This window comes from Hesperophylax consimilis, chromosome 7, assembly GCF_061612785.1.
Source record: "Hesperophylax consimilis isolate HC1 chromosome 7, BYU_Hcon_1.0, whole genome shotgun sequence".
NCBI lineage: Eukaryota > Metazoa > Arthropoda > Insecta > Trichoptera > Limnephilidae > Hesperophylax > Hesperophylax consimilis.
The window spans coordinates 28,816,190-28,840,486 of record NC_142842.1 but is presented as its reverse complement, the minus strand read 5'-3'; the positions used below and the strand labels follow the sequence as shown (position 1 = coordinate 28,840,486).

The window sequence follows — 24,297 nt, the reverse complement described above, 5'->3', positions numbered from 1 at the left end:
TGATAAATAAAGTACAGATTAATACAGAATTGACAATTGTGTTCAGAGGTGATAAATATGTGTTTTTGTATTGTATGGACTTTAAAAAATTATGTACGTCTGGCTTTATTTTGAAAATCGAGATGTCAACACTGGTTGTATCTAGCAGAATGTTGGCTGAAAAGAGTAGATAAAAAGTGAAGACACAATACTTAACAAACCGTTCCTTCCGATGTGGTGGTAAATGTGTAGACGGCATCCGCTGTGCTAAAATTGGGAAAGAATTGTTTATATGTACCTACTCTTTCAACTCTTCACAGAATGTAGGAAATTTTGCAAGTTGTTCAGCGCTCGGGAGCACTTGATAACCACCACTATTGGTTATATTCCTCAATAATGACTTTGTTGTATAGTTGAGATCCCAGATCTGAATTGCTGCTGTTAAGATCCTATTCTTACCCTTCCAATTTTATTTATTTTGAACCATGGGTAAAATTTTATTTTTCACAATTTTTACATCTAAATATAATAATTCTCATACTACAATATCCTTAATTTATAACTAAGTATTATTATGTAAATTCTAAACTAACTTCGTTGCTTGTGATGAGTAGGTAAGTATGTACCATAAATAAACCACTCACTAGGTCAATATCTTTGGACTCTTTGTATGAAACAAATTGGTCCTAAAAAAAACTAAATATACCAATTTTTAGACAGAATAATTCTCATTCGGTGCCTACTTATTATACTATACACCAATGAAAAACTCTGAAAGTTTATTCCATAGACTTTTAGAGTTTTTCATTGGTGGATGTAATTAGGCAATAATATGACGTCACAATATTAACGGTTCCAATTTTCGATTGGAGTTATGCAACGGCATCATCTCATCTAAAATAAAATGTCAGCGTAAAATAAATTAAACAAATTTGAATGTTTATTTAAATAATATCCTTTATTTATTACATACAGTGATAAGTTATGTTCAAGGTAAAGTAACAGTAGAAGCAGAATATCTAAACAGCGGCATAGTTGCTGCGATCCTGCCGCCTTTAGGTTCAACACCATTATACTAATATTAAAAACAACATCAAATGGAAGTCATATAATTTGAATACCTATAATATACATACATTTTGACAAACATTCATTTTTTCAGTGACTCTTAAATAATCAAAACAACAATCGCTAAGCTTCCACGGAGGAATAAGAATTCTAATGTAACGTTAACTTTACGCAACATTGAATCTGTAATTAAACCTCAATTCAATCAATCAGGATAGCAATCTTAGTTAATTAAATATAATTAAACCTCAATTCAACCAATCAGGCTAGCAATCTTAGTTAATTAAATATAATTAAACCTCAATTCAACCAATCAGGCTAGCAATCTTAGTTAATTAAATATAATTAAACCTCAATTCAACCAATCAGGCTAGCAATCTTAGTTAATTAAATATAATTAAACCTCAATTCAACCAATCAGGCTAGCAATCTTAGTTAATTAAATATAATTAAACCTCAATTCAACCAATCAGGCTAGCAATCTTAGTTAATTAAATATAATTAAACCTCAATTCAACCAATCAGGCTAGCAATCTTAGTTAATTAAAAATAATTAAACCTCAATTCAACCAATCAGGCTAGCAATCTTAGTTAATTAAATATAATTAAACCTCAATTCAACCAATCAGGCTAGCAATCTTAGTTAATTAAATATAATTAAACCTCAATTCAACCAATCAGGCTAGCAATCTTAGTTAATTAAATGTAATTAAACCTCAATTCAACCAATCAGGCTAGCAATCTTAGTTAATTAAATATAATTAAACCTCAATTCAACCAATCAGGCTAGCAATCTTAGTTAATTAAATATAATTTCTTGCATTGGATCACAATTATCTACTTTGAAAACGACAATTAATTGTAGAAATGTATAATTTTATGTAAACTTAGCGAAACAACATTATTTGATGACAGTAGCGTAACACGCATAAACAATGCAGTTTATATATTAACAAGAAGATATTTCATAATTGAAAGGAAATCTACCTCGATAGCTAGAAAAAATGAGCTAACTGACATACATTTAATTTTAAATACAAACATTTCACATTTTACTGACCTTTGATACATTTATTAAATTTGTAGTCAATAATTTAAACAATATCTAAATAATCTACTGAAATTCACACCAATTGATAGATTAATACATTTTGTTTTTCATTATCACTAGACTCACTTTTGTCATGTCTAAAATGTTTAAAAGAGAAATAAAAAAACAATGTCTCTGAACACATTTACAATTTGCTTAGTCACAGTCACAATATTCCCTTACCAACATAATAACATTAACCGATTGAATCATCTAGTTTATAAATTTTAATTTCATTTGTAAGATTGGGTTTATTAAAGTTTTGCAAATGAATAAAGTTTCAAACTGTTATTTAAAACGGTTCACAAAAAGTTCAGTACGGAAAACCCAATCGTAATTATTTGTTCATAGTCTGTTTAAATAGCAGGAACTGATCAAAAAATGGTTTTGTTCATTTTGTTAAATTGCATTGCCAAAACATTTTTAAGTACCCGATTTTTTTTTTTTACAATAACACTCCGATTAACGTTCAGAATCATTATTTTCAGCAATAGGAAATAATTATTCAACTCAATTCTAACGTGTCACAAAATTACCAACATACTGTGTTTTTTTAGCAATCTATTTTGGAAACACTCTTATTAATAAGTGCAGCATAATTTTACACATAGCACTAACCACAATACCCAATGTTTTTACCAATTTTATTTTCGACCATGACTATTTAATATGCCTTCCCCGTGATAATGCATGATTGATCCACCAAAACCAATTTGAGTCGTGAAGCAAGCTTGACCGTTGAAGAAACTGATTTGATCTGTGATAGCTTGAACTTTGAAGAAACCATTTTGATTGATGATAATATGTACAAAATTTTCCTCAAAGAAACTGATATGATCTATGATAATCAACCCTTGAAGAAACTTGGTTGTGATAAGTTGTGACATAGAATAAGTTATATTCTTTAACCTTCTCTATGTGGCTGTCTCGTATGTGATCCATCGGCGGCAATATCCGTACATGGATGTCACATATTTATACGATCCATGAAGCTGCATGCATACACATTCATTGTGTCATAAAGTGCCGAGTGATTGAATGGGTTGCGTTGAAAAGGCCAGCGTTGCAAAGTTTAAAGATCTTCGACCAATTTCATAAAATAACTTCATGGTGAGGGTGCAAGCTACTGACTCATCAGTAACACTGTGTGTGTTCTTACAGTCGGGTAATACAGTCTGTAGCGGCGATGTATGTAGTGGTCATGTACTGATACCGGCTGGTTGGGCAGTCGGATGAACAGGTTCAGGGCATAAGCCTGATCCTGTTGAGGAACGGATGTTACCGCATGAAAGAAGGGCGCGTGTGACGAGGACCGCGACCGCCACGACCGCCCCGTCCCCAGCCGCCTCCATTACCTGTAAATATCACATATTTAACAAACAATTTTTTGTCATTGGCGGCACTTGGTTGGGCTTTCGCCCAGTTTAAGTGATACTAACAACAGTTACATTTAATAGGTAGATATTAGGTCATTCACAGAGAGAGGGTGAGTATATATTGTTAAAACATGGAACAGGAAGGAGTTAATGGATAATAAAATGCTCAATTTAGGCAAAATAAGAATGACAGTTGTTTGAATAAATGAAATTTTACATATTAGTGATGGATTATTTCAAATGAAAAACTATTATTTACTACATGTCTACAACTGATATTAACTGTTACCGCATCTTATATAATTTGCTCATAGGGGACTTGCAGTGCTTAAATATGTGTTACAACCGTCAATGTCTATAAGGTAAATCAATATCGTATAGTTTGTCACAACAATCAAAGGTAGTTATAACAAAGTTGACTGAAATAATAGATTATTACATATTGATTAATTGTACCCGTAATTATGAATAAAAGGAGCGTATTTGTGCGATGAGATTAGCAGTCGGTTTACTTAAAATGTGTTAATTTAAACTGATGGTAATTCTTAACCTACAACTTTTACTGTATCTAATAAAGTTTAAAGTTATAACAAAGAAGAATTAATAGATTATTAAAATATAATGTTTACATTTTATTGCGTACATATGCATTGATATACAACGGAAATAGATGAAATAATGTAATCTTATTAAACTTTATTTTATTAAAACACAAATTACTTTGGTCTTAAAATACTTCACACGGGATATAAAGCATCGCTAATAAATAATTTTAAAATTAGAAAACATGTCAATGTAAAATCAGAAATAATTAATAAGCAAAAAAATTATAAACCCTCTTTTAAATATTTTCCCATTCACTTGGTCTTTCCCGTCTAACGATATTGTAATTACTAATTCTGATAAACTCCGCCCACTCTTACCCCTCCCCCCTCCTTCCACTTCTTCTTTCCAATTGTAATCTATATTTAATTTTTGACTACAGTGTATACTTACTCCTGAAGAGGTGAACCTCGTTCATGAAATATGTGGAGGTTGTATATAACCCAACCTAACCTAAGTTATCATTTTATTATACACATAAGTACATGTACAATTAATTATACATATAAGTAATGTCAGATTAGAGATTTGTTGGCTAATTTTACAATCAACGAAGCGTTTCTAGCTTGTGCTGTGCTCCATATTTTTATTGGTCTGTCAAAATGGTGAGAAATTATTATTTATGTAAATAATATTTTGTGTTAATAAAAACCGTTATTTATTAAAATAAGTGTATTAAGGCAAGTTTTTATAAATATTTTTGTATTAAAAAAAAACCAACTTAACCTTTCATAACCCATCCTAACTTAACACAACCACACCTATCCTAACCTAACCTAACCTATCCTAATCTAACCTATAATAACCCAACCTAACCTAACTTAACCTTTCCCAATCTAACAATATAATAAATAATAACTAATAACTAATAAATAATAACCCAACCAAACCTAACATATCCTAACCCAACCTAACCTATAATAACCCAACCTAACCTAACCTAACCTAACCTAACCTAACCTAACCTAACCTAACCTAACCTAACCTAACCTAACCTAACCTAACCTAACCTAACCTAACCTAACCTAACCTAACCTAACCTAACCTAACCTAACCTAACCTAACCTAACCTAACCTAACCTAACCTAACCTAACCTAACCTGCCAGAACCCGAATTATTTCCTAAGTGGGTAAAGGCAAATTAATATATATTATATATTTTTTTTTTTTTTTTTTTTTTTTTAAAAAGAAAGACAAACATTCCCAGGTTACGAATAACCCAACAATGTTTGAAAATCTCCTACTACCACCACAGAAAGCCGAAAATGTTGCTTGTGTTGTGATGGAGGACTTAGCCAGCCGAGGAATCGAACACGCGACGCTCGGATGAGACCCAAGCGCTATGCCCACTCAACCACTGACCGGTCTATAAATATATACACCTGGCAAAATAATTGTTTTATTAAACAAATAAGTACTTGTCAGATTAGAGATTTGTTGGCTAATTTTACTTCATATCCGTGTTGTGTAAAATGGGGCGAAATTATTATTTACGTAAATAATATATAACAATATTTTTAAAAATCGTAAATGCAATGAGTTGTTTTTTATTGTCATTAAGTTGAATCAAATGTTTGTTTACTTTTAAAATGAGTATTAAAACGGTAGTTTGGTGGTTAGAATAGATGAAATTGTACGTATTTGTTATGAATTATTTCAAATTAAATTATTCGCTATTATGCCGTCAGAGGTGCGCTCTGTCGGCCAATAGGGAAACTACTCCTGCAGCCGGTAAAGCAGCGATTGACTTTTTCAAGGAACCCTAGAATGCGTGATATTTTCCTACGCCTAATTTACCCGAAACACACAATTTAAAATAAATTAACACTTTATTATCATGGAAATAGGTGATAAAGAAGAAAGAGCGGAGAACTATGTAGACTCTTTATATACCTACAGTTAGTAATATGCATCCGGGAATATTCCCTGACCCAATATAAATTCCCCAAAGTCGGAAATTATTTTTTCACTAAGAAAGTTATTTTGAATTAGGTTTTCTTTTTTTGATGAAAATGTATTATATTTAATAAGTTATAATGACAGGAAAATTAGTTTTTCGATATCTCCAAAAATGACGAAGTTATGAGTTAATTCAAAGTCAGTGGCTTAGTTGGCATTGCGTATGAGTCCCACCCAGGCGTAGTGTGTTCGATTCCTCGGCTGGCTAAGTCCTCCATCAGGGCGCAAGCAACATTTTCCACTTATTTTGATGGTAGTAGGAGATTTTAAAATATTGTCAGGTTATTCGTAACCTGGGAATATTTGTCTTTCTTTTAAAAAATAAAAATAGTGACGTCACACGAGACAAATTTAACTGTAGGACACAACCTCATAGCAATGTCACCATTTATATGAGAATTCCAGCAATATTCTGCACTTTATTCCCCAAAAATAAATTCCTAGGAATTTACCCATCGCCACCTATAGTTGTATCGCTTTCATGCCATCTCTCTCATACGAGACACACGGTTATAATTTTTTTTAAAGGATTTTATTCTTTATGAATTATTTTTATACATATTTTTACATATACGAGGTTTGTTCAAAAGAAAAGGTGAATTTTGAATTTTCGTAGGCTGTGTACATTCAATTATTGAATTTTTTTTTGTTATGTTGGTACACATATGTGAGCATTATCAGTCATTTTGGATTAGTGGTTTGTTTTTGACAACTGGAAAGGTTAGTCATGTTTTTGTGTGTTCTTTGATTTTTTACTTTTGAAAAAAATGGATCAAAGAATGTGTATTAAATTTTGCGTTAAAAATGGAATTAAGTGCTCCAATGCACTTAAAATGTTGACTGTGGCATTCGGCGAGTCTACTTTGTCTCAAAAAAAGTGTTTATAAGTGGTACAAGCGCTTTACAGAAGGCCGAGAAGATGTTAATGACGATGAGCGTCCTGGAGTTGCAACCACGTCAACAAACGAAGAAAAATACATGAAAAATGTAAAATAACAGTGAAACCTCCTTGTGAAGTTCCCACGTAAGTAGTTTTCATGCTTAAGAAGTTATTTTTTCAGACACTTGAAGACTGAAAGTAAAACATGATTCAATTTATCCAACAAGAGAAGTTCTTTTTCCCATGGAAAAGCGTATATGTAAAAGAGTTTCACTGAAATAAAAACTCTCTTAAAAAGTCGATAATAATTGAGTAAAAAGTGAGGAACAAACCAGAATACTGATTGGTGTTGTGCTGCATCATGGGCGGCTGGAAATGCTGAGAGTTGTTGCGGCCAAAGTGTGGCGGGGAGTCCTCCGCCGACCCCGAGCCCCCCGTCACCCCGCCCATGCCCCATGAGCCCCGCCCACGCCTAAAAAACATCATAAACTATTTTAATACTGTGAACATGACAATGTTGACAAAACACGGTAAAAATCTGTTTCTCCGAGATCAAATCAGTTTATATCTTAACATTTGGAATGCAGTCTTTCGATCAGAGATGTCAGGTGGGAGTGATGTCCTTGTTCTATCGATATTTAATGGAAGATTCTCTAAGAGGAACAAGCGTCATTGATCCTTTGACCCCAATGCCATTTGTCACATGAGAATGGGTCGCTTCTACGACTCCTTCTTGTGTTCATCAGCATCGGGCGGGAACGAGCGGGAATGAGCGGCTGATGGACTAGCAAGGAAAGGGGCGAAAGCACCACTTGCGGGATCCAATCCAGCCGTAAGAGTAGCAGCTTGCCACACCAAAATACATATTGAAAGGTGGGTCAAATCCCGGCACTGGTAGGAATGGGTAAGGGCACCCGGAATGAGGCAATCCAAAGCACTCACAAACAGACCAGACCCAAGGCGAAACAGACAACTACTCAATATGGACATTAACTCGCTGAGAGAACTGGTAGTACTACTAACGGGACACTGCCATCTCAGGAGACACAAGCAGTTGTTGGGAGTGGAAAACACCAACAGATGCAGGAAATGTGAAGAGGATGAAGAGACTCCAATTCACCTTTGGCGCCAACGTCTCGCACTGTTGGGAACAAGGCTCGGATACCTGGGAAGACACATTGTAGAACCAGAAGACATAGCCACATATCCAATGACAACCATGGTGAACTTTATAAAAAGGAACAGATTACTGTTAAAGAAATTAGGTAAAATGGGAGATAGCACAATTGGCCAGTGGCCTAAGTGCTCACGGGAACCATACGTCAACAGTCTCCTATAATAAAAAATAAAAATAGTCTATGTCAACTATGAAAAGTCATTGCCGACTGCGAGGGTGCCAGCAAAAATTGACTAATCATCGAAAACATAGATAAAACCTTGTATCAATGATGACATTGACACAAAGTATGGTGACAAATGCGGGCACTCTGATAGCTAGGGAGCTCTCTCGATGTTCGGCAATGCAAGCTAATGACGCCCATCGTCCTACATGTCATACATTTGTATCGCTGCATACACTTTGTTGAAGAAAATGGAAATATTTGATGACATTGTAAATGAGAGAAAATGTACGCTTCTAGAACCCAAGCGGCACTATACATTTTGAAGCGTCTATGAAGATACGCCTCCGTGGACATTGGGCCTTACTGTGACAATAGTTTACCCTGCATTCCTGATATGTATTAGCAAAATAGGAGTTCTCACCTGTTGCTATTGTTGTACATCATGATGTTTGAGGGAGTGGAGGAAGCAAACCTACCACAGTCCTTGAACGTAGCGCCGCCTCGAGATCTCATGCCGCGGCCTCCTCTACAAAATGGTAATTACATTTACAATCATTACTTATTGGTAAACAAACACACATGATATTTTTATATTTGACTGGTCAATGGATGAGTTGACATCGCATTTTGGGTCCCACCCAGGCGTAGTGTTTTCAATTCCTTGGCTGGCTGAGTCCTCCATCACAACACAAGCAGCATTTTCCGCTTACTGTGGTGGTAGTAGGAGATTTTCAAATATTGTCAGGTTATTCGTAATCTGGGAATGTTTGTCTTTCTTTTAAAAAAAATAAAAAATTCTCGGCTTCCGTGCAATGTGCAATGTTTTGCTTCAATATATTAATTCTGACAAGAAAAGGAACGTAGACTCTATTTATATACCTCAAAACAATTTGACGAAATATAAAATAAGTAATTTCTCAGTCTATTATTAGTATTACGTAAACTGTTTTAGGTGTATTGTGTCATTTACGGAACTCCTGAATGTTTACGACTTGATGTAAATGGGAGTCCGCTCGTATGAACTGCCATTTGAATCTGGTGGACCCCTTAATTGTTTTCTCGCTGACACGGACCCCCAGCAAGCCGATATGGACCCCTGGGGGTCCATATAAACCACTTTGGGAACCTCTGATCTAAAGTGAGAATATTAAGATAGATTCTAGGAACTTAATTAAAAAACGTTAAAAGAAAGAAGAGAAAGAGGTGACGTGATTGAAACTTTCAAAATTTTATCTAGGACATTACAATTGCCCTGACATCCAAGACATCTTTACCACCAACAAAAATGTGAATGTCTCTAAAAAAATTAACTTTTGCATCCAATCCTAGGAAATACTTCCTTGCAAATAGTGTAGTGGAAGCAAGGAACAAACTTGCACAACATGTCATCGATGCTACTAATATAAACCAATTTAAAGCTCGATTGAATTCTTATTTAAAGAGAAGAAAGGATAAACTTATTGTGAAATCAGATATGAGCGCATCAGCAGAATGGTGCCTGCGCATTAAATAATAATAACCTGGCGGGAAGAGCAGGCAGTTTGTTGTACCCCGTGGGCCCTGTGGGCTGCGCCCCGCACCCTTCCAGGGCCAGGAAATCATCCACGTGCAGCGAGGGAGGGCGCGAGGTGTTGGGCGGGCGTGAGCGGAAGGCGTCCATGGGTGGGCGCGGGGCCGCCGGGCTGGCCATCATGCTGCCCATGGTGGAGCCCTGCAACGGCGACTGGGACACGCCTCCACGTCCGCGCGCAGGTGATACTGTTAAGGAAGAGGGTTTTGTACTATACGATAGTTGTATTTAATAAAGAAACACAGTGCATTCAATAATGATACATTACACAGAAAATAATAATATTTAAAGAAAAGATTAAAATAATAAATCTTTCCTGTTTTTATGTTTATGATCTTTCATTAACCGTTTGCACGCGATCGTAACTACAGAAGATTCGACAAGAAATCGGCATCAATAGCCGTATCAACCCTTGATACCAGCTATTGTGGTTGTCTGTAATACAGAGCTACTTGTAATACAAAATTTGACCTCTTCTCGCATTCCTCAAAGCATCACATTGCTGATACGGCGTTCAAATGTACATATGGACACAGGCACTGTGACAGCTGTAACATAAGGTACCTATGGAGGAGTTTTACATAGACATTCAAATTGATAGACCAGCTAATCAAGGAAAGTGGAGAAAACCAAGTTGTGCGGAGCGAGGAGGCGGCGCAACAGTCTCCCATTCCGTGATTCCTTAATAAATTAATCCAACAGTACACAGGCAACTTCCATTGTTATAATCCCTATTTGGTCCACGAAAATAAAATATGCTAACTAATTACAAGTCCTTTTTAAAATGACAAGCAAATTTCTGGCTGCGTAAAAAACTTGACAATGATTTTTCCTTTGTCCTTACCCTTCAATTTATTGTATCTAAAATCCATATATCTTTAAACAGGTAGGTAATCCTAAAACACATATTTTATCATACTTATAAACTTTTAATATTTCGACATAGAAATGGGTAATAAGATCCAAAACTCCTACAGTAACGCTGCATTACATCATGGGAGCACGGAAGCATGTTTTTGCACGGAGGGAAAGAATAAAGAAGTAACCTACCATAAGGCCTCTTGTCGCGGGGCACATGCAGCCTCTTGGTTCTGAACATGGGCTGCGAGTCCTGCGGTGGCCGCGGGGGCACAGGGGGCAGGTGGAGCAAGCGCTCAGCCTCCAGGCCCAGGTTAGTGCCATCAGGCAGATAGAGACGGCTCACCTCTGTCAGGTCGCAGGGTATCTGGGGTGAGGCAAACATTTCATTTTAATACAAGCACCTACATAACATAAGGAAAGAAACAATTATTAAAACTGACTATTAGGACATTCTTTCTCATTTTAATATGAAATGATTTGCTGTACTAAATAAATAAATACATTTTTGTAGAGCAAAATACAGTAGCAGTATTACTATGGTTTTTCTATCTAATATATCTTCAGATAAATGTCTGTAATCTCAAAACAATCTTTTACAGGGCCCGCGCTACTGCAGTTTAGGTTTGCTGTTTGAGTTTGGCGATTACCTTGATTTAAAAAATGTTACACAAATTTATCAGATTTAGATAAAAATTTTCTGTAAGGATATAATCATGGACATAATGTATCAAAGATATTTATAATTTTGTAGGTTGAAAAAGTTTCAGAGGAGAAAATGCTAAATTGTATAAGGTTACCATCTCTGCTTCGGCCGTATCATCCTCAATCTGGTTCAGGGACACGCCTAACCAGTAGGCGGAGCCCAACCTCTCGTCCTGCGCGTCCCCCTGCGCCCACAGCGAGCGCCCCGCAAACTGCGTGGTCAGGGTCTGAGCAGGTGGCAGTAGGGGCGGGGGCACCGGCGGGGGCTCAGCCGCGCTCTGGGGGGAGCTGGCCTCACGGAGTGAACTCAGGAGCTGGCGCACATGCGATAGGAGCTCCTCTTCATTGTGGCTCTACAATTTAAATAAATTATACTTTAAATCATTAGAATAACAAAAGAGTGTGTTTGAGTTGACGTATGAATGTGGATGAAGGAAGGAGAGTGTGCTGAGACAGACTGTTGAGTCTGCCCAACCCTTCGGCGAAACAGCATGATGGTTACTTAGTTATTTGGTTAGTTAAGTATATCTTTAAGAATAGAAGTGCAATAAATGTTTTATGTAGTACACCTAAGCAATTTAATATTATCACCAGTGCATAGTTAATCAAATGGTTAATGAGGAGAGTAAATTGAAATACATAGTTACACTAAACCCTGTGATCCCATTGGATCGGTAAGGGTAAAGAATCAACATAAACCGAAGACCCTGCGCAGAAAAGTCTGCAAACTGTAGCGAACTTTAGTCTTCTGTTTATGTCGATTCCTTACCCTTACCGACCCAATGCCAATAATGTAATCATTACAATATACTGCTGATCTGGATCAATGAGCAGGCAAATATTCAATAACTTCCTGGTTTGAATTTGGCGGGATCATTTTGTGAAAAAAAAATGTTATGTGTGAAGAGTGACAGCTCAGAACACTCCAGTGCAACATAAAATATTATTTAAAAAATAAATAAATATTTTTACCTTTAGGAAAGATTCCAAAATAGTGATTGGGTGATTGTCACTCTTGTTCCACCCGATGATATCAGCTACTTCATGGATAGTCAGGAAACTGGTCCTCGGAGAGAATTGCATCCCTTCGGTCCCCTCCAGGTCATCCTGGGTGAGCTGCAAGATCTTCAGTAGCTCCAGGAACGTCGTCACACATTCTGGAGACTCCTTCCCCAAACCACCCACTATCTTGGTAAACAGTTGCACAAACACTTGCTTATTCTTCTCTAAACACATCTTGAAATAATAGAATCCATAATCATGCTCCGTCAGGAGAAAGTAAATTCTCATTATTGATGCAATTACATTTACTGAACTATTGTCACTCGATATGTACTCGAAAGTAGCATTTACAATCGAAATTATAGTATCTTTCGGCGGCAAGGCATTAGCTAGGTAAACTTCCGAAGACATTGTCATTTTACCACTCTCGTTGGCGTCTTCGTGAACCTCAGTTTTGATCATGGGGTTGGTTTCAATGTGAGTGAGGAGCGAGTTTTCCGAGTCGCACAAATTGTTGAAGATACTCACAACAAAGTCCTGAGACTGCACGTGGGATGGTAGATCACTGGAAATTGTTAGCAAATTACACAGAACCGGCATTATTAACCAGTAGCGGTCTTCCGATCTCGGAATGGTGAAGGTTTGCCGCACCAGGTGGAGGAAGGTGGACTTGATGGATGCGTGGGTTACGAGCCAAGCCAGGAAATTCAATAATCTGGCCACATTGAAATTGGCAGGCTCTCGTGGGTGAACGGAGAGTGTGTTATCTCCCAGTACCTGCGTGAGGAGAAGGTCCATGACGGCCCTGGTGACACACATGGCCGTGTTGGAGGCGAGGTCACTGAGCTGAATGCAGACTCTCCTCAGCAGTTGTATGACGGGCTGGCAGGCCGACAAGCAGATGACGTGAATCATTTCCGTGATGTTGGTTGAGAGGGTGTGCAAATGGCCAGACCACAGCTTCCTGTTGCTCACCATGTTCGATAGTTCTCCTTCATTCAGCGTGAATTTGGTTTGAATCGGCAGCGGCAGAGGCAACATTTCCGAAAATATCAGCAATCCAGGAATGAACGTGTACGGAGCAATTTGGATGTATTTAATTATCTCACTGCATAACAAAGTCCAAAGCGACTTGTGTATTAGTTCATTCTCCGATGCATCTTCGGCGATAGGCTGCGTATAGCTCAGCAGAGTGTCAATGGCTTCCTTACACGCCTTCTGGGCCAACTTGTAGCCAATAGCCGTGGTGGCATATGAATGCATCAGGTTAAATGTTTGCAGAATCACGGGAATAGCGGTCAAATCCTTGAATTTAGTATTTCTACACTGGATGACGTAGGTGAGCATTTTGTTTAATAACTCCAGACATGGTAACACTACGTTGGCAATATGCAAGCCATGTACAGAAACAAATGTAGCCGTATGCAAACTTGGCTGCTCAAAATAGCTGCAGAGCTTCTCTAGAATAGAAACAATAAGAACAACTCCATCTAAAGCAGACAACTGAACTATCATGTATTTGTACTTGAGCTCAAAGTACTCTAGGCGCCCCATCTCATTCAAGAGCATCTTCTTGTTCTCGTATTCGGGGATGCCCAAGTATCTCAGAATCCTCAAGCAAGTGATCAGGTCCCCGGGAGCTGAAGTGGCACGTTCCATGGAAGCTTTCATCACATCAACCAGATCATTGACATTGTCATATGAAAATATGTTAGACTTTTCTAGTGGTTTTAAGAACGGTAACACTTCTTGCAAATTAGAAGAAATGCTTTGTTCGTATATGTCATACTTTTTTGCAATATTCAATATTCTTCTTCCGTATTTCTTCAAAAAGTTGACATCAGAAGAAAACTGTACCGTGGAAACTGTTAAATCCACCGCATAGTTTTTGGACGGAGATTTTTGTTTAGTCGGTTTCAGTTCATCCTTTTCAGATTGCTTCATGTGGATGTCTTTCTCAAACACATTCAAAAGGCACTGAATGTTGTCACCCATGCTGAGTACACTGGCCAAAGCAACTTTTCCAATACATCCAAATCCCAAACAATACAGTCCGTGAAGTTTCTCCACTAATTCGGATTCGTTGGGTGTGTTGGCTGATTGAATATCAAATATGGCATTGATGTAATACATGGCCTGGAGCTTGTAGGCCATTTCCAGACCTAACTGTTGGAGAGTGGAGCAATTTCCGACGTCTTGAAGAATGATGGCCTGATCGTCTTCACTCTGCTGGGTGAACGGCTGCAGTAGACACCTGAAGAGCATCTCGCTTGTTCTTATGTTGTCAAATAAATAGATAAGTCCTTCGTGGCAGTTGACCAGGTTAGAGATAAGTTCGTAGATAGGATTGGTGATCACAGGGTAATTGTACGTGAGTGGGCAAGTCAGTAGAAACAGGAACGTTTCCAATAAGTTGTGTATTTGGAAAAAGTCTAGCAAGACATTACTCATGGAACTCTTGTTGATCTCAAACTGTGCAGACACCGGCAGGAATCTCCTGGGCTGAGATAACTCGAATGAGCCCTTTCTGTAAATGCTCAGAATCTCTTCCAAAGAATTGATGATGAGTTCTATTTCAGCTTCCGGAATCTCTAGCACACCCTCACTGTAGTTTTCAGACATTTTGCTAAGACTAAGAATAGTTTCCCGTAACTTCTTCATGAGTTCATAAATATTCAGTTTATTAATCAAAGAATTGATAGCAAATTTAACCCTGGATAAAGGATTTTTAGTTAACATATAAATTAATATTTGATAGCCATTCTTTAATTGCATTTCATGGGAATTAGTATCCATTTTGATCTTTGACTTATTGTCAGAGGTATCGACATGTTGAATAAAATTCTTGCTCAAGAAATGTTCTATAGCGAGTTCCGAAGCTAGACAAGAATCCAGCGCTTTCAGAATCATCAGCTTAATGCTGAGCGCCATATAGTTTTTAGAGTACAGTTGGAAAAGACGAGCAAACACATCAACATTATTTTTGAGTAACATAATGACCACATCTCCAGAGAACTTGTGAGAGCAGAGTGCTTCTATCAGCCGAATTCCGCATTTAATATGTCTTATTTTATAGGTGGCTTGGGTTTGAGACAGCGCAAGTTCATAGTCTAAACCGACTCGGCAGAAATTCAACGTAAAATTCAAAACACTTTGGAAACTGATAGGCGACAAATCTTTACAGTCAACCTCTTTGAAAATCCTTAGTAAAATGTCACTTTCACTTGTTATGTTGTTAATCAATAGGGGCAATTGTTCACAGATGTGAACCCATTCCTCCTTGGCGTCCGTTAAGAGTTCCATGAACTTGCCAGGTAAAAACTTGTCTTCAGCTTTCTTATATTCCTCTATAATTTCAAGCAACTTTTGAAAGTCAGTATTCAAAGCGCATAACTCGGCTACGGAACAATTCATTACATGTTTTTTATTCTCCAAATCAGGAGCCAGATAGACAGGGGACTTATTGTTTGCCACGTACTTCTGCCATTCGGCTCTGAAAGGGTTGTAGCACTTCAAGATATCTTCTACTCCGCAATATTCACCAGCATCGTATTCCAAGTCACCAAATGGCCCATCAAAGTCATCGCAGATATCCTCATCAGACAGAATAGGTTCAAACTGTTCTACATCTATAGAGACACTATCATCTTGTGGTGGGCAAGGAGAGTCTAGCGGAGTACCGATCTTCTGGGCGGGAGAAGACTGGCCATCTATAACCTTAATAGTCTGAATGTTCAGGTGTTGGGGATCAATGTAACTGTTGGCTTGTTTATGGCTCGGTGCATGCACTTTATCATCTACCTTGTGAATTTTATACCCCTTGTGAGGAGGAACTTCTTTGCCTTTGATGGGTTTTCCGTTGTGACCGTATTCCATGACACACTCATCCGAAACAACTGAATTAGACGATCCGGGGCTCAAACGCACTTCATCCAAAGAGGCATTCGATTCTTCAGGGGTGTGGGGCCGCCTGGGGAGGTCGATGGGGGGTGTCCGGGGCCTCTTCCTCGGATCCTCCCGACAAGGTGAGCGGGATCTTCTGTCATAGCCAATGTCTTGTCTATCGTAAGAAGGTCCTCTTTTATCATACCGTTTCTCGTAAGTGGGATCTCTTTTTTCGAAAGACGATGCCCTCTGTTCATAAGGAGACATTCTTTTCTCATAGGAACTAGCTCTCTTTTCATAGGAAGGAGCTCGCTTCTCGTAAGAAGTAGCCCTCCGCTCATAAGAGGGAGCTCGCTTTTCAAAGGATGAACCTCTCTTTTCGTAAGAGCCTCCTCTCGATCGTTCATAAGAAGGAGCTCTGTGTCTGCGGTATTCATCTCTCTTGTAGGATGATCGGTCCCAATCCTTTTCCCGGTCTCGGTACCCTGGGCTGCGGGAGTCATCTCTGCGGTAGGATTCGTCCCTTCCAGCTACCCGAGTTGATGGGTAATCTCTGTCCCGACTTCGAGATCGAGAATAACGGGGAGAATCTCTACTGCGTACACGCTCTATAGATCTGGAGCGAGTGCGTCCTCCGTCTCTGCCTAAGGAGTTGTGTCTCATTCGTTCCTTTTCCCTTGGTCTTGCGCCATCTCTATCTCTGCTGATCTCTCGTCTGTCCTTATCGTCTCTCCTATCCCAGTGGCCATCACCCTCACCCGAGTGCAGATAGGCTCGGGGGTCTTTAGGGGCATCTCTGCTGTAGTACTCCGGGGGATAGACTGGCTGTTCGTATTCCTCCTGGGTGTAGGTCACAGGCGGGTACACCTCTGCGGCGGGCCCCAGCTCGGGCCATGCGGGGGTGGGTGGGGGGGTCTGGATGCGCGGGGGCACGGGGACCTCGCGGACCACAGCCTCTCCCGCCCCTACCACCGGCTCCGCTATGCTCTTGGTGATGCTGCCATACACCGCCAAGGTTATTGTAGAGTACCAACCTAGAAGAATCAATACTTAGAAAAATCGCCACTACATCCAAATCAGCGTCTTAAATGCAAATTAAATATCTAAAAGTAATCATAATCACTACATCAATACATTACATAAAATTAGAAAGGAACCACCATGTTCCCAACTGTTTGATGATCCCACCCCCTAATCATTTACTTGTGCTAAGTTGTTGAGAAGAAGTTGATAAAAGGGATCCCAACAAGAAGTGAAAGAAATAATAGGTGATTACCTCTCAAGACGAGTCCATCAGTGGGGATTTGGCGGGGCTGTTCGGCCGACACCTGGCAGTCCATGTGAATGCGGCCATTCTGACAGTAGTCCAGACTGCCGAGGGTCTGGAAGGTGGAGGCGCCGGGCTTGCCGAGGTCATTGACGAAAAAGTCAATGTGGAACTGCGTGGGGTTGGTGGCCCCGAGCCGCACGCCTCCCGGGAAGTCCCCCTGCACACGCGCCCCCAACGGGATGATGCGCACCTCCGACACATAAACAGGCTTAGGGAACTGGACGAGGTCTAGGTTTAGTTCCTACAACAATTTTTTTTTTTTAAATCATTGATCCTGCTAAAGAAAATAGATCTTACACGATAAAGACGAATCATGAACTGAAAAACTCGTAAAGCGAGAGTTGTAACCATTGTAAGATTCTGTAAATACCAAATACTGCGATGGGCTGGTCATGTAGAAAGCTTGCCACCAAATAAGTGCCCTGCAGGGAGTGATGAGTGGAGGCAGACCGAGGAAGGAGTGAGTAGACTGCGTGGAAGAGGATTAGAGCAGGACGGGACGGGTGGGGAACCGGAGGTGAATGGCAAGGGACTGCAGCCAGCGGCATTCGTTGAGGAGGCTAAATCTCATATGGGATATAGCGCTGTGATTTATTTATTATTAAGAAACAAACAGCTTTCATTACAAATATAAATATATGCATAGGGGTTAAATAAGGTAAAGCCAATAAAGTTTATTATTCTAATTTTGCTTAGAGATGACGATGATGACGATAAACTATAACATTTATGGTTATAATAATAATAATAATAATAATTGGATGACTTGTATAGCGCCGTTTTTGTGCAAAATCACCTCAAGGGCGCTGTACAAACTTATAATCTATGTTCTTACTTAACTACTTATGGAGAAAATATACAGTACAATACTTACCTGGTAGGTCACTTGAGATTAACACTATTAACATTATCGAATTGTTTATTGGCGGAATTTAGATACAGGATTAAGGACTTTATTGAAAAATTGAATACAACTGGACTTTCTCTTAGGAATGGTATATTTAATTTAAGGGTACGACAGCTCAAAAAGGTAAGTTTTCAGTTTAGACCTGAATTCTGTTGGACTTGTTATGGATCTTAGTTCCGGAGGGAGTTTATTCCAAGCCTTCGGCCCAGATACTCCGAAAGCGGAGTATCTGGGTTCCATGATAAAACAGAACATGGAGAAAAGTGAAGAAAAAACGAATGAACCAACAAACAAACAATAAACCTAACCTATTCTCTTATCAGATTCTGTTGAAGATTTAGAGCATAGTCATAACTGGTGTTGAAAAGGAAGTAAGTCAGTTACCCTGTGAGAGTATTGTACTCGGCCTATCCGATTCTAGCCGAGCGTACTATCCACCGAGATATTTACTAGGCTGGGTCCATCGATTATTTTACACGACCTGGATCGCTCATGATTCGATGGCAAAGTGATTGGGTCGAGAGTACCCACTCTTTGATCGAACACTTTTACACATGGAAAAAATGCACAGTAATGATATCCGAAATGCCCAGTCTAAAAAATTTATACATCTATGGACACTCGCCACAACGGCAACCATCACACGGGACAGAGGTGAGCAGATTACAATGAACAGGTAGTTACACGAACGACCCACCTATTAAAATATTAATATGTAGTAGTATTGTATGATACAAACAATTATGATGGTACAAATGTCACACAAATTGATCTTCTACAATATAATATATTTCTACAGCCTTTAGGACGTATGAACATCTGACTTTGACACAGAGGTTGCCGATTTAATACCTGATGAAGTGTAAAAATACATTCAAACAGAATATTTGTTTACCTTCATTACCTTCAAATATAAAAAAATTATGGTAATTGTTTACCTAACCGCCACACTTTTAGACGCGAAATTATGGAAATGTTTTGTCGAAACTTTGTTTCAACAATTATTACAAGAAACAACTTTTGACATGCACAAAGTAGGTTTTTAGGTTATTACGTCGGGTTAATTGTAATTTATACGTCTTTAGAATTGAAATGAAACTTTCGCAAGTTTCAATACATACTAAAAATGTGCAAAAAGGTGGCAAAGGGATCGTTTCATAAGGTAAATTTTGAACTTTGAATAAAAAAGTAATTATAATGCATCTTTTACCATCTCTCGCGACGTAAATAATTGTTTCTTGTAGTAATTAAGTTGAAACGAAGTGTAATTTCCATAAACTGTAGCTACTAAAAGTGCGGCGGCTAGGGAAATATTTAACACACTAATAGCATTTTTATTGTGCAGTTTGGTAATATTTTACTGTATTTCACAGCAAGTGCGCCAGCCTCCTAACCCCACATTCTATTGTCACATACTAGTGTAGGAGAATAATATATCATATTTAATTCATCTAATTACTGATGAAAATAACAATATAAATACGAACGAACATAATTATTCATTTTCGAATTTGATATAATTTGATCAATAAAAGTTTCCATAAAAACTGACTACATTGTATGATCTTAATGATAATACAAATCGAAAAAATGTATAGTGGCGAAGAAGAAAACATAATGAAGGATTTTAGAATACTGGCAGATAGGTTTTAAATCCTTGGCACGACATTTTACAGTAAAATGCAGATATTTTAACAAACATTAGAAATTGAAATGTATGCAATTATTATGGTAATTTGATTTAAGTGAATCGTTAATTGAATACAATACAAATTTGTGATGAGAGAATGTTAGAATGTGACAAACATTACGTTATTGTTGAATGAAACAGTGATAAAGCGATTAGAAGTGAACTAATTTCTGAAAAATGACAGATGTCAGAAAATTGGCCGATTTAAAACTTTAAGTATCGCAAATGATAGATAGTATTCATAAAATCATTTATAATCACTTACCTCACTGGATTCATGTGAAAATGTATCAAAGAACAACAAATCCGAAGATTCACCCATACTAGCGGCATCCAAAACATGCTGCCATTTACAAATTTGTTATATATTTTAGGGACGGGCAACCATTGAACAAGCTCAGCCGTAACGATTCGTAAGCATCTCGTGAGTGTCTTGAAATAAATTTAAACACGAAAATAAAAATCTTTGAAAGAAAATGCTATCGAAAAATCTTAATCATATCTTTTGATTGAACATTTATTTACTTTATGGCGCTTTATTCTTTTTAAGATTTCGGAAAAAACATGCATTGAAAAACCGGGGTATGTTGTGACATCTTTAAAACGTCACTGGACAAATTACCGACTGCTAGGAAAAAACACAAATCACGCTACTAATCGATGCTGTACAAAAACAAAATTTGTAGTCATGCAATAGCCTTTAAATAGAGTCTAGTTTTCCATACTTCTCAATTATTGTAACACTACTTGTGAATGTTTATTATTTCATAATCTTCAAAGTATTGTTATTAAAATAACGTACCTGCCTACCGCGTGCAGCTTTTCGAGTTCAAAGAAGGTTAAAAAATGTGTTAAATACGCAGAGGTGCATGATGGGTTTATTTATGTGCATCTCATTATTTTAAAAAGCACAAAAATAGATCTTAGGCTAGATATTTTTAAATATAATTATAAATACATTTTTTAAATATATTCGAAACAAACGTCGATCGGTAAATGCACCCCAGATGTTTTCAACCGAATTCTCGGAAACTCTGAAGGCAAGTGTTTTGCTAAGCTCATGGTAATTTATTATCCCGTCGCTTTTTATTGCGGGCAGAATGCACCACTTCAACAATCACCAGGAACAGGGTTACATGGAAATGAATGATGGACTCGCCGAACGTCACAGCAGTGCTGCCAGGGTCTCTTATCTATCTGAGGTGTCAGCGCTTTATTAGCAGCAGACACACACCTGGACGAATGACGAACCTCGTGCTGGCACTGTTGGTGGATGCGGTGGACTCTCTCGCTGCAGCAGCTGGTCCAGTTTCTTCACCACCAAAGATTCTTGCTGCAGAGTCTCCATTTTCTATCTTCGTTGAACGTCACAGCGGTGCTGCCAAGGTCTGGTATCTGTGAGAGGATATTGTGTCAGCGCTTTGTTAGCAGCAGACACACATACCTGGACGGATGACGAACCTCGTGCTGGCACTGTTGTTGGACGCGGTGGACTCTTTCGCTGCAGCAGATGGACCAGTTTCCTCACCACCTGGGATTCTTGCTGCAGAGTCTCCATCTTCTATCTTCGTGTCACCTGTTTCTGTACTTCATTTTACTTAACTTAAATTCAGTTTATTTTTGTAATATTTATATTTTTGTAATACCTGCATCAACTGTAAAGCGCCCTGTCCCTGTAAATTGTCCAATAAATAAATAAATAAATAATAAATAATTAAACCCAAAGTAAGAACCCAACAACCTACTTTGTAAAATTTGTTCTTAGTTGGGTTTTATGAAATATATAAAAAAACTATCCTAAAACTCATTATGTCGTATTTAAGTAAATCACAACCAAATGGCCTCAAAATAAACACGAAAAACTTTTCAAATATTAATGAAGATGCATTATTTTGCTTCTCCGTCGACTGACGTAGTTGTTTCTCATTTTAATTAAACTGATATGAAGTGTTTTAATTTCTTATTATTTGTGCGTTTTGGTAGAGGCTGCATATTTACCAAAAATGCAAAATGGTGCCTAGTGTTAATGTGGACAAATTCAACCAATAGAACGCATTGGGGAAGAATGTCCTTTGAGTTTTCCTTTGGCACATCTGTGCTGACCAACTGACTGATCCCATTGACTGGCTGAATAACCTCGGCATCCCACTTGACCTCCACCATTCAAAGAAGAAGTTTAAATTTTTACGTTTTCTAGTCAAACTGTACATGAACTTTACTGTACCTGCTTATTTATGGTACCTACCTAAAATATCTACACCAGGGGTCTCCAAACTACGGCCCGCCAGTGTCTTCCATCCGGCCCGCGACATCTTATGACCAGTGTCATCAAGGACCCGCGACAGCTAATGGCTTAGACCTTGCTCAGAAGGGGCGAAAACTCCGCGAATTTTTTAAATAAATATGCTCGTTGGCGAGGTTCTTGGCACCAATACATTGCGTCCACAAGTATCGCGCAAATATATCAAGAGGATTTTTTTGAAAAATCTTTATTTGATTCGCAACGATATCAAGGTCTGAGAAACGAGTATCAAAAATTATCTTTAAAGCTACGTTATCTAAAGCTATATTTTCATCCCTGAAAATTCTGTTGTCTACCCCCCCCCCCCCCCCCCCCCTCCCTAGGACAGAATATATGGGTGTCTAGAAATTAAAACGGTTTTGGCCCTCCGAACTCACTGGAGTAGTCAATGTGGCCCTCCAGCTGAAAAGTTTGGAGACCCCTGGTCTACACCATAGGAACTCCAGTCCCTTATTTTTTATTTATAAGTACATGTTACATGATTAATACATTTATTTAGAGAAGACAGATTAGAGCACCATACTAAACAGTTGCCTGTTTCATGGTGATCAATGGAGGAATAGTTAGTTTGAATTTAAGTCTAGTGTAAACATATTTTGGAAGAATTGCAAAAAAAAATTTGAAAATTTGTAACAAAATGTTTTCAATAACTCACAAAATCGCAAAAGTTTTCTATAAAATAAACACAAATATATAAAGTAGTACACATATGTACATACACAAAACACATACACACATTTCACATACACACGCACAAATATACATACATACATATACATACATACACACACATACATATACTTACATACATGTATCTTTTTCCTCACACTTGTAAACAATATATACACACCTCTATCTGAGTACGAGAAGCAGGTTACTGACACTATCACACTCACTCATCGAAAAGTCCCCAAGCGCCTTCCTGAAACTGTCGTATTTGGCAATTGACTTTATTTCTATTGGTAAATTGTTGAAGATTTTAGGAGCAAGAAAATTAAATTGTGACTGTGCCATTGAGGTTCTTGTTGCTGGAATAATATAGTTGGATTGGTTGGAATATCTTGTGTTATAGGTTGATTTTTTTTCCGTATGTTGGAATTTGTAGTAGGAGGATGTGTTTGATGTATAGGGATTTTATATTGAGTACTTTGAAGTACTTAAATAAGTCCTTCGTGGGGTGAATGTAGTGTACTTTGTAGATTGTCCGCATAATCAATTTTTGAGCTATAATTAATGTATCTAATATCTACATATATTAGAAATAATGATGCACCGAGAACCGTGCCTTGAGGAATGCCAAATTTACTTTTTAGTGATGTACTAAATGTTTGGTTTAATTCTACAATTTGAGGTCTCTCTGTTAAGTAGCTTTCTATCTATTTAAGGGCTATGTGGTTTATGCCATTTGCTTTTAATTTTAATACAAGTCTTTTATGGGAAATGCTGTCAAATGCTTTCTTTGGGTCAGTGAAAATTCCTATACATTTATTTGATTTGTACAGGGTACTCTGAATACTAGATGAGATTTTTGCGATGGCATCTTGAGTACTTTTTCCCTCTGTAAATCCAAATTGATTTTCGTTTATGATTGAGTTTTTTTTAAGAATGCATTGAGTCTTTTTTTAGCAAGTTTTTAAAATATTTTCGAAATATTAGATAACAGTGAAATTGGTCTATAATTAGAAACGTCCTACGGACTATCGGATTTTAATATTAGGAGTAATTATGGCTTTTTTATACATGCTGGAGA

At 37.8% G+C, this 24,297-nt stretch overlaps 1 protein-coding gene across 1 annotated transcript; it reads right to left on the bottom strand.

Moving 5' to 3' along the window:
• Positions 1-939: 939 nt before the first annotated feature.
• On the bottom strand, positions 940-20,858 carry vir (VIR_N domain-containing protein). The gene is made up of 10 exons (XM_089633401.1): positions 20,771-20,858; positions 20,511-20,677; positions 17,595-17,889; positions 12,404-17,352; positions 11,527-11,784; positions 10,919-11,093; positions 9,819-10,056; positions 8,720-8,824; positions 7,288-7,427; positions 940-3,492 (listed from the first exon to the last, which is right to left on the bottom strand). The coding sequence occupies exons 2-10, from the start codon at positions 20,565-20,567 to the stop codon at positions 3,416-3,418; spliced, it is 6,294 nt and encodes a 2,097-aa protein (XP_089489527.1). The 5' UTR covers positions 20,568-20,677; positions 20,771-20,858; the 3' UTR covers positions 940-3,415.
• Positions 20,859-24,297: the final 3,439 nt, after the last annotated feature.